This window comes from Lissotriton vulgaris, chromosome 2_1 (genome assembly GCF_964263255.1).
Source record: "Lissotriton vulgaris chromosome 2_1, aLisVul1.2, whole genome shotgun sequence".
Lineage (NCBI taxonomy): Eukaryota > Metazoa > Chordata > Amphibia > Caudata > Salamandridae > Lissotriton > Lissotriton vulgaris.
Window position 1 is genome coordinate 1,750,553,104 of NC_141687.1, and position 14,396 is coordinate 1,750,567,499.

The following is a 14,396-nucleotide window of genomic DNA, read 5'->3' on the forward strand; positions in this document are numbered from 1 at the left end:
ATTAATGAGGCATCAGGGGCTGTCAGTGAGCTATCTGCTATAAAATCTGTACCCTTATCTGGATGTTGAGAGAAGGAAGCGTAAATCTTTTTGACTTTACTGGAGAAAAAGTCAGCGACTTTATTGCATCCCTCCAAGGAGGTCTTAGTAGGGGTATTGGAGCTAGAGACTAGAGATATTTCTTTCTAAATTTTAAACAATTCTCGCGAGGAGCACTCGGCATCCTCAATACGATTCTGAAAGTATTTGGTTTTTGCTTTACGCACCGCATACTGATAGCTCCGGTGTGCTGAGCTATAACTGTTTTTTGCTTGTTCACTCGGGTTCCTTCTCCAGCTCCTTTCAAGCTTTTTGCAGTTAGATTTTATTTGCTGGAGTTCGGTAGTAAACCAAGGTGCAGTACGTTGTCTGCCCTCTCTGGCTTTACCCTTGCACATGGGAGCTAGCTCATCCAAGGTGGCAGTTACAAGTAGATTAAAATCCTTGTTCGCCTGATCACAATCCGTGGAACGAAAAGGTTGTGCTTTCTACACCAATAAACTAGAATTAGCATGTAATAGCAGAACTCCTAGAAGTACCAACTTCCTGCTATTGAAACCACAAAAAGTTCGGAAAAAGAACACCTACACAAGCAACTTCTCGGGCCTAGTACCCAGGATGTGGAACGCCCTGCCCCAAGCAATCAGAATGAACCCCTCCACCACCTCATTCAAAAATGAAGTCAAACTACTTCTGATGAATAAAACTCTCTCCTGATCCGAGCCCTGATGCAAGTTCATATCAACCAGAAGCTACTCATCAACCAAGAGCCGTGTTGATCTCTAATAGAGAATGACTAACACAATCATGACCTTCAACAAGGACTAACAATATATACAATCTCTTCTTAGATACTCATTTATATGTGACTAGCGTGCAACTTTTCTTATGATGTAACTTGTGTAAAGCCCTGTGATACCCTCATCTGGTCGAGTCCGCGCTATATAAAATTCTATAAATGAATAAATGCTGGCTGAGGAATCACACATGCAGGGGAGAACTAACATCACAGAGGCAATTCAAAGACTGTTAACATGGGCTTTATGTGCCTCTTGCCCAAAGCCTGACACTCTGGCCCTTGAACTGTCTGCCTGGAGTATATATTGAGATACCAAAGGGATAAAATGTTGAAATGCAATACCTGTGGCCAGCACGTAGTTGCGGTTTATTTCAGCAACAAATACCAGTAATATGGCTGTTTTACACAAATAACGTCTGAGCACCTACGATCACATAGAGGTAAAAATATTGCTGTACAACCCCTAGAGTCTTTTAGACCGTAAGAATGCGCCATTGATTGTCCCTGACAAAAGAACATGAATTTCGAAATGTTGCTTTGTCCGCCGGCCCAGTGTGTTTAAAATGAAGTGTTTTTCATCCATTCGGTTACAACTCCTTTTGGAAAACCCTAAGCTCCTGTTAACAATATGTAGCTGACACCAATATTAGTGGCCTGTGGTACATTATTGACTAAATATTAGCTCAGAAAGAACGTCCCTTATTACGCAGTGTGCCACAAGAGTGAAAGGACCCCGCAGGTAACTGTCCATGGGTTCTGAACACACGCCCACGTTCAAATTGTTAGTCCCCCACTAAAATGTGTGTCCAATTGTGCCACTGACAGCAGATGCAGTGTTTTAAACTCTTGTTATGCGAGAGTTGTGGATGTATGCCCCGTGCACAATTGTGTACACACAACAAATCAAGGATGACTGACATTGCAGAGCTCTGGGGCCATTTAATCAACGCCCGACCCTGAAAAGCGTCTATCTGTACAGTATGATCCCTGGCCACGAGTGAAGAATAACCCACGCATGCCACACCTGCCGGAAGGGACAGCATTACCACAGAGGGTGGATGACATGGAAAAGTATTTACAGCTGCACAGTATTTAGTGTGGGCAGAGGGAGAAGATGAAGAAATTATGCTATACAGAGCCCTGCGATGAGGACAGGTGGGGAGGCAAGTGGAATGCAGAGGGGTGCGGGTGGGGTGAGCGGACAGGGAAGGTACGGGGGTGAAGCCTGAGTGAGCCGGAGACTGCAGTGAGAGAGGAAGAGGGGAGTAGGTGTTTTTAGCAAGATGGACAAGGCCGGAAAGTTGAGAGCTGTGAAGGCAAAAAAAAATGTAGTGGTGGTGAGAAAAGGAAGGACGTAAAAGGCGGAGGGATTTCAGCGAGTTGGTGCTGGCAGGGACATGGTGGGAAAGAACGGATAAGGGGATAGGTGGAGTAAAAGAGGTGAAGCTGGTGAAAGATCAGGAGTGAGGGGGTGAAGGTAAATAGGGGGAGAATGAAAAGGGAGACTTCAGAGCGATAGTATACAGAACATAAGTGATGTTGGAGTGAAAGGAAGTTGAAAGTAGATCAAAGTAACTAGAGTGTGTGAAGGGGGCAGGGGAGAAAATCTGTGAACAAAGGAGATGAAAAATCAGTGTTCGAGGGTTAGTCTGATGGGAAGGGGTGGATGCTAGAGTGCAAAAGGTATTGCCACCTTAAAACAAGTGACTCCGACCCACGTCGTTCACTCGCTTGTGGTGCTGGCCCTCCCAGAAGAGTGAGGGGATCACCATGGCACGCAGCACCTGGTGCATGCAGCTTGACAAAGTCACTGAACTTAATCTCTGGGCTTCAAGAGTGTTCCGCCTTCTCCATGTTGCTGACGTCAGCCTGGTCTCCCGGACATGGTGAATAAAGTATGTCCGCCACACAGGGGTTTCCTGGAAAGCTACACTACCGCCAAGGAGGCATTGAAGAAAAGGGTGTAGAGGGCTGGGAAGGTTAACCCTTCCCATGAGCTCAGGAAGCACTGGCAGCAGACTGTACATGTGTTTGATAGGGGGAAGGTGGGGCGGCGAGAGGCCCCTTTTTCTCAAATTAAAAAAAGTTACATTTGGTAAAAAAAAAACACGCCCAGTAGAGGGAGAGGAGGAGGGACGAGGGAGGTGGTCAACACAGACAACGGAAGGGGGCGGGAGCAAAGGCAACAAGGGCGGCGATTTGAGAGAGGAGTGTAATGGCCAGATTTTCTGCTTAGATGGGATCCGCCCCTAGGGGCCCCTCTAACCCAGCCAAAACTTAACCACATCCCTCCTCAGGACCATCTATCCAGGCACCTGGGTACCTACCTGAGGATGGGGAACTCGCAATATACAAGCTCATATTATCAGAAACACCACTAAATCTATAGGGATACTAAGAATACTTACTGATTACTAAGGACATCCATGCCCTACACCACACTCATACCTTATAGTCTCGCGACCACATGGGTCCAGACTAATCTACCCTGGGGCAGTTCTGATTATCTACCATTACACACCAGTATCCTACCTGGTGTTCTCATTACACACATGGGTCTGCAGTCCCAGTGCTCTCATTTATACCCGGTCTGCAATCCAGCAGACCTACACACCCCTCAATCTTGGGTGCTCTCACTTACACACGGCCTACAATCTGGCAGGCCTCCGCACCGTATCCCTCCGGTGCTCTCATTTACACACGGTCTACAATCCGGCAGACCTACACACCTATCCTTAGGTGCTATCATTAACGCCGTGTACCAACGACGATCACTTTCCTATGAATCCTCAGGGATGAAATCTGTAGTTATCTATTCAGGGTAAAACTACGGCAATGGAAATTAGTATAGTGTTCGAATTATAATATGTGCCTTCTGTTCTTGACATCAACTGTTCCCTGCCTCCCTACTTATTCAGTCACTCCTTACCTGACCGGGATTCACATCCGTTCATGCAAACAACGCCTGACTAGGAGAACTAGATTACTATTATCGAACAAGAATACAAGGCACATGTCAGTTCACTAAGAATAGGGCTCTCTGTGTTTATTTTAACAATGATAAAATGCACATACACAAATCTATATTATAATGGACACATCCACATGTAACTGACAAAGACTATAGATAGAACACACCGCTGCAAGGAAAAGGATTAGCAATACAAAAGCCTAGGGAATAAAGACAAGATTAAGATGTAAGTGTAAAGTAAACTAATATGACAGAGTTGATATCACCTGATTAGTGTGGAGTCTTGTTCTAGCTGTCATCTGGGCTCCTCTCTCGTCTGTGTCTTGGCTCATCTCAGGCTCTCTCTCTCTCCTGCACTCTTGGATACACCTCTGCGCTGATCACTTTGCACTGGATTTCTCTCCCCCACGGACTCTCTCTCCACATTCCAACTTCAATCTAATAGTTTCGGCCGTTCTGATACTGTTCATTCCACTAGCTTGTTCACTCTGTTTCAAGGTTTCTGTGCCAATGTCCAATTAACTCCAGCTGCTCCCACAGGTTAATCCAACCTCTACTTCAGTCTCTTCTAAAAGGCATTACTTCAGACTCCAGCTATTCACAACTCCTCCTGATAAGTAACTGCTTCTGACTGCTTCCTTCAGTTCCAGCTCACTGACTGTCTGTTTGTCTTCTCTCTGTTCCAAGCATTTTCTGTCTCTTCTCCTCCTGCAGTTCCACTCCTCCAACTCTACCAACACTCTCTGCTTCTCCAATTCAACTCAGCTCTCTCTAGCTTGAACTCTCTCTCTCCTACTCCAACAGCTCCTCACTCTTCTACCACTCCAGCTCGATTCCCTGACTCCGCCTCTGCACTTCACTGATATAGAATGCTGTTTCCTCATGGAAAGTTCCAGCCATCAGCCTGCCGCCCATCAGATCCCTGCACCACTCCGCGCCAAGGACACACACCCAGCCGGCCGGCCTTTTGTTGTGTCTTCCACACAGAGAATAATACAGCCTACCGATAAGGGCTGGCCCAGACCGGTTCTCTCCAAGTGAACAACAGCTTTAACTATAAACTTTACCTTTACCCTGAAAGCCTCTCAGCTTCATCAACATGGAGTCTGTCTAGTTCTGGGCCTATAGGCCTAAGAAGGATGAAATAACCTTTAGCTCTGTCAGAGTACCTACATAAACCATACCAATGTGTAATATAAAGTCAGGACCACAGGATCCAACCTCTACTATAAGCAAGAATGTCAAAGCCAATAGGCAATAGACAGATTAGAGTCAAAAATAAGGGATCTATCATCATATTAAGCAGCTATCCTCTTCTAGGTCTGGAAAAAAGGCTTAAAAGGGCCAACATAAGCTAGGAATACATATCCTAGATGTGAGCAAGATTAAAGTCTATACTACTGCCCACTAGGGCCAAAAACCCTGTCAACACAGGGAGCAGAGCTCGGAACACAATCAGGAAACCGAGAAAAGAAGCTCAGGCAAAAGAAAAAGTAGTGCGCCGGCACTATATATGGCTGATCGTGATATAATCCATGTAACAGGGTCAGTCTGCAGGGTGGGAACAAAACAGCCAAAAGGCTTGACAAAGTAAAGAATTTATGAAACAAACCAAAGGTATTTTGAAAGGCAGACCAAGTAACGAATTAAAGTTATGGGCGTGTGATGGGTTTGGTGAAAGCGCCCAGAAAGAGATACAGCATGTCAAGAGACAGTGCATGTGGGCTGCCTAGGCTCGACCTAAAAAGGACTCCTGATACAGAGCAAATAGTTGGGGAATCGACAGTCCTTACTTGTCCCCCTTGTGATCTAACTTTATCAGACATATCCCCTATGTACACAATCTGGGTAGAAAGTCCCTGCTAAAGGGCTTACACTCTGGTTATGAAGTTTGTACAGAGGCTGCAAACAGTGAATATTAACTAAACAATAATTGTCAGGAGATATTATTGGATGCCTTCTCGGAGTCCAACAGGATGATCTTAGCCATAACCCCCCTTTTGGGCTACCATATCGAAAACTGCCATTGCCATATTTATATGTGCTGTTGTACTGCTTCCTGATATGGTCTGCCATTTTTGCTATTGAACAAGATGGAGGAAGTAGTTTCACTTCTGTTCAGTACACAGAAGCAAAGATTATGCATTTTCTTACGTATTTGGCTCAGCTGTCCTCCTAAAGGTCAACATCAAAATTTATAGAAAAAACGTTGCCATATCCAAGAAAGGATGGTGTACATCATCAACACCAACAACCATTCAGAGCCCAGACGTAAGCCGCAGCCGCTAAGGAACCAGGCTCCTTTCCTGTTTTCCTCTTCCTCTTTCTTCACATGAAGGAGGTTCCACATAGATTTCCTTTGGTTAACTCTTCACTCCTATTTCTGCTCTCACCAACAGAGAAAGACCAGATTCACAGTCTAACTGCTTGTGTGGGCCTTCACTATAGTGATGATGACAAATGGAGAAAAGGTGCAGTCGTTCTCATGCACTTAGTCTTGGAGGAAAGCATTGGCTGTCCTATTTCTGGGTCTGCATCTAACTGAAATACCTCAAAATCTGAAATATCAGTTGAGATGCTAACAGGTCCTTACAGCACAGCCTGAAACAGTTCTGCATCCAGCTTCCAATCGCTTACATGTTACAGATGCCGGGATGGCCAATCAGTCAACAAGTTCTGGGTGGCAAAAGATGCTCTGCACTCACAGAAATTCGGTTGACCAGACACAAATTATGATCTGTGGCCAACTCCACTTAAGCCTTCACTCGTGTTTCTCCCAGAGGATTGATGTAGCATACCACAGACACTTTGTTAATCTTCAACACTACACCGCACACAAAATTGTTCTTGGTCCAGAATCTGACTGCATAGGAGCTGACAAGGGGCTTCAGATAGCTGATTTGGAGATTGAGTTCCTCTCCTAATCTCTTCGTCCTGCAGAGATGTCTCCACAACAAGCCCCCTAGCCTTTGTGGCTGGCATCTGACTCTTACCCAGTCCAGCACTATCCTGAAGATCACTCTCCCTTTTCATGCAACAATGCGGTCCAACTACCATTGAATCTATGGCCCTGAATCCACTGAGAGCATTTTACTCTCTGCGTACGTAAGATCTCTCCTCCAAGTAAATGTTTTGAGTCCCCAAAAGGCAATAATTTGAAGTAGTTGGGGAAAAATCGCTTGTACTAATAAACAAAGTAGACCCACAATTCTTGCAGTGACACCTTGTTCCTGGTGAAGGTGTTCCTCAACTCATTACAGATATTCTGCACTTTCCTCTGTGGCAAACTTAGCATGGATTCCACCGATTCGACGGCAAAGCCTGAAAATGCCATCTTTTGTTGAGGAACTTACGGTGATCTATTGCTTTCATGATGAACTCCAACTCCTTGAGCAGGTCCAACATTATTACCATGTGCAAATTTAACCAGCCAGGTTGTTGTCCCACAGTAAGATATTGTCTAAGGAGACTGTCGGTTTTACCACTAGTGACCTGGGCTTCCTGAATCACTATGGTACTGATGATAGTCAGAAAGACAGAACTGTGCATTGAAATATTTGCTCCCGTTAGGTGCACTGCAGAAATATCCAGTGAGGTGCGAATATGGGCATCGTCACATAAGCGTCTTTCAATTTGAGTCAAACCATCCAGTTGCCAGATCTGAGAATCTTCCTGAGTAGATGGATAACCTCCATCTTGAATGGTGGTAGATAAGCCAGTCGATGAACACATTTTATCAGTGGTTGGTGGCGTTTGTCCCTTTTCCCAACTAGAGACCGTTGCTCAAAATATCACTGTGTGAGGGAATCCCAGACTACATATCTTTTTCAAAAATTGTATGTGGACCTTTTAGGGATCATAACCCCTTGAATCTGAATTATGACGCAGGGTATTCTGGTAATGCCAGATGGCAGGAACATGAGTACACTAGCAGCCACAGTTCAGGGGAGGCGCCTACAATGGTCATTGGTGGATATCAATGTTTTCAATCTCTCCCTTTTTAAGTTGCGGCAACGGGAGATAACGAAGTGTCTGGATATGGCATCTTCAGCAGAAGAAATCGTTAGACCATTTATTGTTATCGCTTAGTCAGTTGCAAGACCGTTAACCGCTCCAGGAGCTACTACCTCCTCGGATAATCCGAGTAGGTTGGACAGTAAGTGCTCCAAGGTGCATAAGGATCTCAAATTGGCCTTTGAAACAGTCCCCATGTATAGATCCTGGGTGGCTAGTTGTTGGCGGATCTTTTCAGTCAGTGGTGGGTTTAGGCATTCAAGTAATTTATACATGCACACTGACACTTGCATTCACACACTTACACATCCACAATGAAACAAACACACAAACTAAACTCAACAGGCACATGAAAGATAAATTAACAGAATAAAAACAAAACAAAAAAAACATGGTACAAGCATATACCTTCAATGCAAAAATAACATTATGCATAGCAGTAGCTGGCTGTTTTTTAATGGTATTGTAGATTGGGTATTGTTGTCTTAAAGTTACAACATAACTGTCAGGTTAAGAAGCAACTTGCTGGGCATCTTATAGTAGTATAAATAATTATATGACCATGCATAATAACATTTCAAGATGGCCGCTTAATAAACATCACAATTGGCAGTGTCTTTAAATGATAGTGTTTAGTGAATCAATGTTGTACTGATCTAAAGTGGGAAAAACAATTCTTCTAAACATAATAGCCATCTTGAAACGAGTCTAAACCAAAGATACACTATGGACAATACCCATCCAATAAGGCTGCCCAATTTAGAAATACTTCACAAATAGGATGCAGCACATTGCAGGTGAAATGAAGGGCAAGCAAGTGGCCCAATAGAAATGTCAAGATAGCTACAGAATGCTCTGAAAGAAAAATAGAAGGATGAAGGGAAGTCTTTAGAAGGAAAAGTGAAAACCTACTGGACTGGCCATCAACCCAAATATTAAAATACACATATTTTCAGGTGGGTTTGCACATGCCATCAGGCAAAATGGATTTACTTACAGGAAATCAGCCAATAGCAAAACAACAAACCCCCACTGCCCCATGCAGTATGTTGTCAAGAGGAAAAGCACAATGTGAATAACACTCAACTCGAAAAATGAGAGCTAACCCCAATAACTCCTTTGATTGTCTTTGTATGTAGAGTTTTTTAATTTTTTTTATTTTATTACAAGAGCCTGGCAGACCATTACACCAGCAGGCCCTCATTACATGGTCTAGCAAGGATTATCACAGTGCAAATCTTCTAGCGCTAGCGCTAGACTTCATCAAAGTAAGTAACAAAATGCCCGTCTACAAGCATTAATGCAGTTTAATATCAATTCACATTTAAAGGGCTATTAGTTTTAACATGACATGATTTTTTCTGCTGTAATTTTTTTTATTACACAAGTTGGTCTTATTGCACGTGACATAAATTTCCTATAACTTTTTATAATTGGCTCATCACCACAACAAACTCAGGTCTGCAGCTTTTGTTAAGCTTTTTCACATTGTTTAAGGAGCAGGTCTTTTTCAAGTTATAAGCCAAACCTATTGCCAATGCCAGTGCTTGTTGGAAAATATTTTATGCTCAAGTTCTCAATGCATCTTCAGAGTAAGGGATGAATTAGCTTTTCTATCGCCATCACATAGGCCCCAATTCAACGCTACATTTTTAGGGCCCAGTGAAAATAGGGGCAGAGTACAGATATGGCAGAAAGAGTGGACCATGGCGTCTGTCATCTTTCGAATTAAAATTTCTACATTAGAAGAATTGACTTCAAAAAGTGTTTTTTGTCAAGTAAAATGACAGTATTTGTTTGAGTTCTCAACGCAGCCCCTGAATGCTGCCCCTCAGTTCAATAATATCCTCGTTAGATCAGTAAAGCTTCTATCCGCTAAATATGTGTCCACCTCTTGATAACCCGCCCTTCAGGCCCGAATTCCTGCATCGATTTGAAACAACCTCTTCAGCTCCTGGCCTTTGTGCCTCATGTGCAGGACTAAAAACAGTCACTGGATCTAGTACCACAGATAGAGGCAGATCCTACTCTGCAGCTGCCATGGAGAGAAGCTGGGTCACAGCCCAACAAACCACCAACCAACTGCCTGAGCCAAATCTGTCTCCATGTGTATATGATATCTGCCTTCTGTTGGATCACACAGAGCCTGCTGCCACGGGTAGACCCACGGACAGTACAGGCACTTTTGCACCATATGCTGCAAAATGTACCAATCCTGCATCCACACATCTGCATTGTGCTCTAAACTAGTCTTTGGGAGTTTCGCATGGCTGTTTTCAACAGTTTGTCCTTAGAAGTTCTTTCCCCATTTTTCAATGCACAATTGGTTGAGTTCCCTTGCATGTTGGACACCTTGCATTATATTTATTCTTAACTAAAACATAACGCTTGTAAGTGGTAACCACTCTCGAGTAAGAGTCCCGATCAATTGTAGCACTGTATGAAACTCATATTCACATGCATCAGCAGTTCTCATTAGCTCCAAACCTAAGCTTGAAATCTGAGTCTGAGGCTGGTTTTCAGGGTCCATCCCAATCTATGTCAGGACAAGCAGTACCGTATAATACGGAAATACATTGAAAAGTAATTCTGATGCGCAGGGATGGATCAAATATGCTGAAAACATTGGCATTAGATGAGTCCACCACAATAATCATTTGTATCTTTGTACACATACTAAGTAGGTAGGATACATTTTCTCAATGCCTGAATCATTCATTGTAACTGAAGTCTATTGGGTCCTTAATGTTGATTGAACATGTCAAGAAGGGATGAAGAAGATGGAAGCATCTTGACGGATGTTCTCTTTTATTTCCAGACTGATAGAGCGGCCTTACATATCGGAGATGGCCTGAGCTCGGAGAAAACCACCTTGATTGTGGTTCATACCGATGGAAGTATTGTGGAAACCAGAGGGATCAAGGTGCCAGCGGCTTCTCTAACCCCAGGTACAATCTCGAGATCCTTATAGTTCTGCTCAGAAGATGCAAGGCTTTACAGCAAGTTGATTCCATTTAGTGAACTTCGCCTCAATAGTGTCACCCTCATGAATGCCGAATGCTGTGTGTAGCTTACCCAGAGGAAAATTCTTTTGAGAGCCAGTATTCTTCTTACGCATACCAGTCTGAAGACCAGAGACAACTGAAAGGTTTTAATCTGTCCTACGTAGAAAAGGAATCCTCCAACTACCACTATAAACTGAACCTGGCCCTCTAGTTCAATTGGGTGAATGGTTAATTTAGGGTTTTAAGGTCACAAGGTTAGTGGGTCTTGCCTACATGTGCTGATGGGAATCGATATTGTGCCTGAGTGCTTCAGTTTCTCTGTCTTATTATCTTCATTGTACACTTTGAAGACTTTCAACTTTCGTAACTTTGTTCAGGCTAAAAGAAGAGGCCCATCAGCAGGGTTTATTATGGAACTGTATTGCATTTTTTTGACGTTACAAAAGAGCTTTTTAATCCCTGCGACGGCCAAAGTGCTTACTGAGTGGTACAGTGAGGAGCAATTCATTGTATCAATTCTATAGCGCTTCGTTCCCCTGCTAGGCTGTGTAGTGCTGTGATTTGCATTCACAGTGCTCCATTTCGAGTGCATGCTTGAATGGGTGTTTGTGGTTAGGCCTACATGGGACATTTTGGGTGTGGTGCATCAGTGCTGAAGATGAGAAACACACATGGTGTGGCAATATGTTGCTGCGCTCATGTGTAAGCGTGTAAAAACAGACATAATCACACATGCTGGTACTTAGCATCCTTAGATATGGACTTTATTGTAGATAAAAAGTAAGCATTGATTTGACACCTGTAATGCAATATTTTTGATAACTTTAATTTCCACTGCCTTGTCTTCACTGTTTGCATAAAATGGAAATCTCTTGACACCTTTTGGACTGTTCTTACTGAGGATTTCACAATTAGACATGTTCTTTTTATTATCTAAAGAAAGCAAACTTGAAATTCACTTTTCATTTCCTCATCGAGATTTTAGGAGGGAAGTTTAAAGCCTTCAATCCCCAAGTTTTATTGTAGCAAAGGGTAGATTCCCAGTAGATAACCGGTTGTGCTGCTCATTCGCCGGCCAGCTTTGGAGGCTCGTCTGCATAAAGTCCTGAGCCGACACCGATGCCACTGTAGCTACCATTAGGTGCTGGTGATGGTAATACTAATAAGTCCACTCAGTCTACGGTCATTTTTAGTCATGTGTTTGATTTTTGCTGTTTTGTGATGGAAAGGATGGTTTATGGTGAATGCGTGTTTTAGGAGGATATTTTAAGTTTATAGCTCTTTCCTAGGAGGAAGCTAGGTTACGGAAAGAGGATATTATATTTGAGACTGAAATGTGTGCTCCCAAGTGGCAGTGGGTACCAGCAGTGTTCACCTACTCCCATGTCAGGAACCCCTCCAGGCTATTTTCCCGACCTCCCTCTCAATTAAGATATTGCATAGAGGGGATTAGAATAAAATTTAGATTCTCATTGCAATAAAGGCAATACTTTAAGCACCTGTATCCCATAATACCATAAATTTCATTGATGGAAGTGACGTGACAGGTTGGTTTTTATTCTGAATTCTCTGCTTTGTCTCTCGTTCCTTTCCTCTACTTTATGTTCCCCAAAGACCCACAGTCCCCTACAACTCCACTGACATCTGGAGAAGAGAAAGATGGCTCAAAGTACAACTGGGATCCGTCTGTGTATGACAACGAGCTGCCCGTGCGCTGCCGGAACGTGAGCGCCCTTCTCTACAAGAACAGGCTGGGCTCAGGTAAGGAGCAAGAGCTTGGTGAGTAACGCCATGTATCTTTTACACGTTCCAGTGTCATCCCAGTGATGGCATAGCAGGTACAAAGAAGCAAAGTATGCTTTCCTGGCCTCTGATCAAAGCAGAAGAGTCTGACATCCTGGTCTACTGTTCTGACACGTGCCTGCTATAAGAGTCTTGGAGGGGTTCATCTCACGGAGATCTGTAGATTTACTTATGCACATTCTATCAGCCGACATGTTCAATATCCAGAAATAACACCCTCATGGGTATAGTTCTTAGACTGCGAGGTTAACAGACCTGGGGCAGCCATTTGTCTTCTCTTTAGAAAGTAGTTGTCCCTTCCTTTTTTCCACCAAACTTTACCAACAGATTTGCAATTTATGGCACTATTTCTCCTTATGCAGTTAAACTCCGTTCTTCAGCACAACATCTCCACAGGAAGTATAAGTGAAAGTAGTGTAATTTTAAAACAAATATTGCTCCACCATTGATAGTTGTAATCGTAGTTGGGCTTCAGAAAGTATTTGCAGCAAAAGACCCACAGGGCCTGGATATGCTGCCTGCATTCCCTAAAAGAGCCGGCGGCACTCGTACCTGACGGGGCTGAGAGGGACCTGCAATACCTCTCCTAATCTTGACCCGAACAAACTCTCGTTGACAGCTAGCCACACATCAACTGAAATAAGACCATCCCCGAGTTTGTTCTCTTCACTATCATATCGTATTTATTCTTTCATCCCTGCAGTGTTTGGCTTGTATAGAATTTTTAGTCTCTCCGATCCTCTGACTCTATTTCCATGTTTCCGTCGTTTGTGTGACTTTTCCTGGATTTCTTTCCCATTTCCTTTCCAATCCATCTGTGAAATAAGGGCGAACATTTCAGGAAAGGCCTTTTGTCTGTTGTCAAATGTTCTGTGATTCGGTAAAATTTCTTTTATCCTGTCTTAAGGTTCGACTCTTTTTGTATTTTTTTTTATTAGAAAACATGGTACAATAAAAATAGGTAAATTACTATAACCTGGTATTATGTATATATCTAGATAGTAATCATTATATATTCCTAAATCAAGAAGAAATCATTAATATGTCCTTTGAAAATAATAGAATTCATTCAGTTCACCTTGCCTAACTGATCATGCTATTTGTTAAATTGACCGCAGTGACATGTATTGCGGTAAAACAAAGCTCTTTATTCTCACATATGCAGCACCACCATCTCGGGCAGCAACCAGATGCCAATTAACCAATGTGGAACTCTCTTATTCTAACCATGCAGATTTTAACGTGCCAAGACATGTTAGCGTTGCAAGGTGACAAGATACTATTCAATCCTTGAAACAATCAATTTTTTTAACAGAACCCCATATTTGGTTCAACTAATTCCGAATTGCTCTGGCTGCCAAAATAGACCTCTCAAGCCTACAATAATCCATAAAAAATCTCTCCAAAATCGAAAGCTAGAAGGTTCAGATTCCAACCATCATTTTGCTATGCATGGTCAAGAAACAAATCTTGCAATAAAAACGACTCCTTCAAATGTTCTCTGGATTTCCGTCATAGTCCCAAGCATAATTAAACCAGCTGTCTTTGTAAACTAGAAGCCTATCACACTGGCATTTTGCTTAAAAAATCAGTATGACAAGTGATGAACAAATAGATGAGGGCAGCTCCTTTGTGGCCACAGCGAGCTTTTTGGGTGTGTAATACATTCTTAAACTGTTTCAACATGAAAAGTTACATTTTGAGATTGAGGTGTGACACAGATCTGTCCACAAAACATGCCATTGCCCACATCATCTGCGCTTAC

At 43.0% G+C, this 14,396-nt stretch overlaps 1 protein-coding gene across 1 annotated transcript in view; it reads left to right on the plus strand.

The window, feature by feature from the left end:
• DEAF1 (DEAF1 transcription factor) overlaps positions 1 to 14,396 on the plus strand; it is a 420,279-nt gene that overhangs the window by 61,753 nt on the left and 344,130 nt on the right. The window contains exons 3-4 of the mRNA XM_086957772.1: positions 10,642 to 10,771; positions 12,443 to 12,589. Coding sequence (XP_086813898.1) covers positions 10,642 to 10,771; positions 12,443 to 12,589 — 277 coding nt within the window. The remainder of the gene's footprint in view (positions 1 to 10,641; positions 10,772 to 12,442; positions 12,590 to 14,396) is intronic.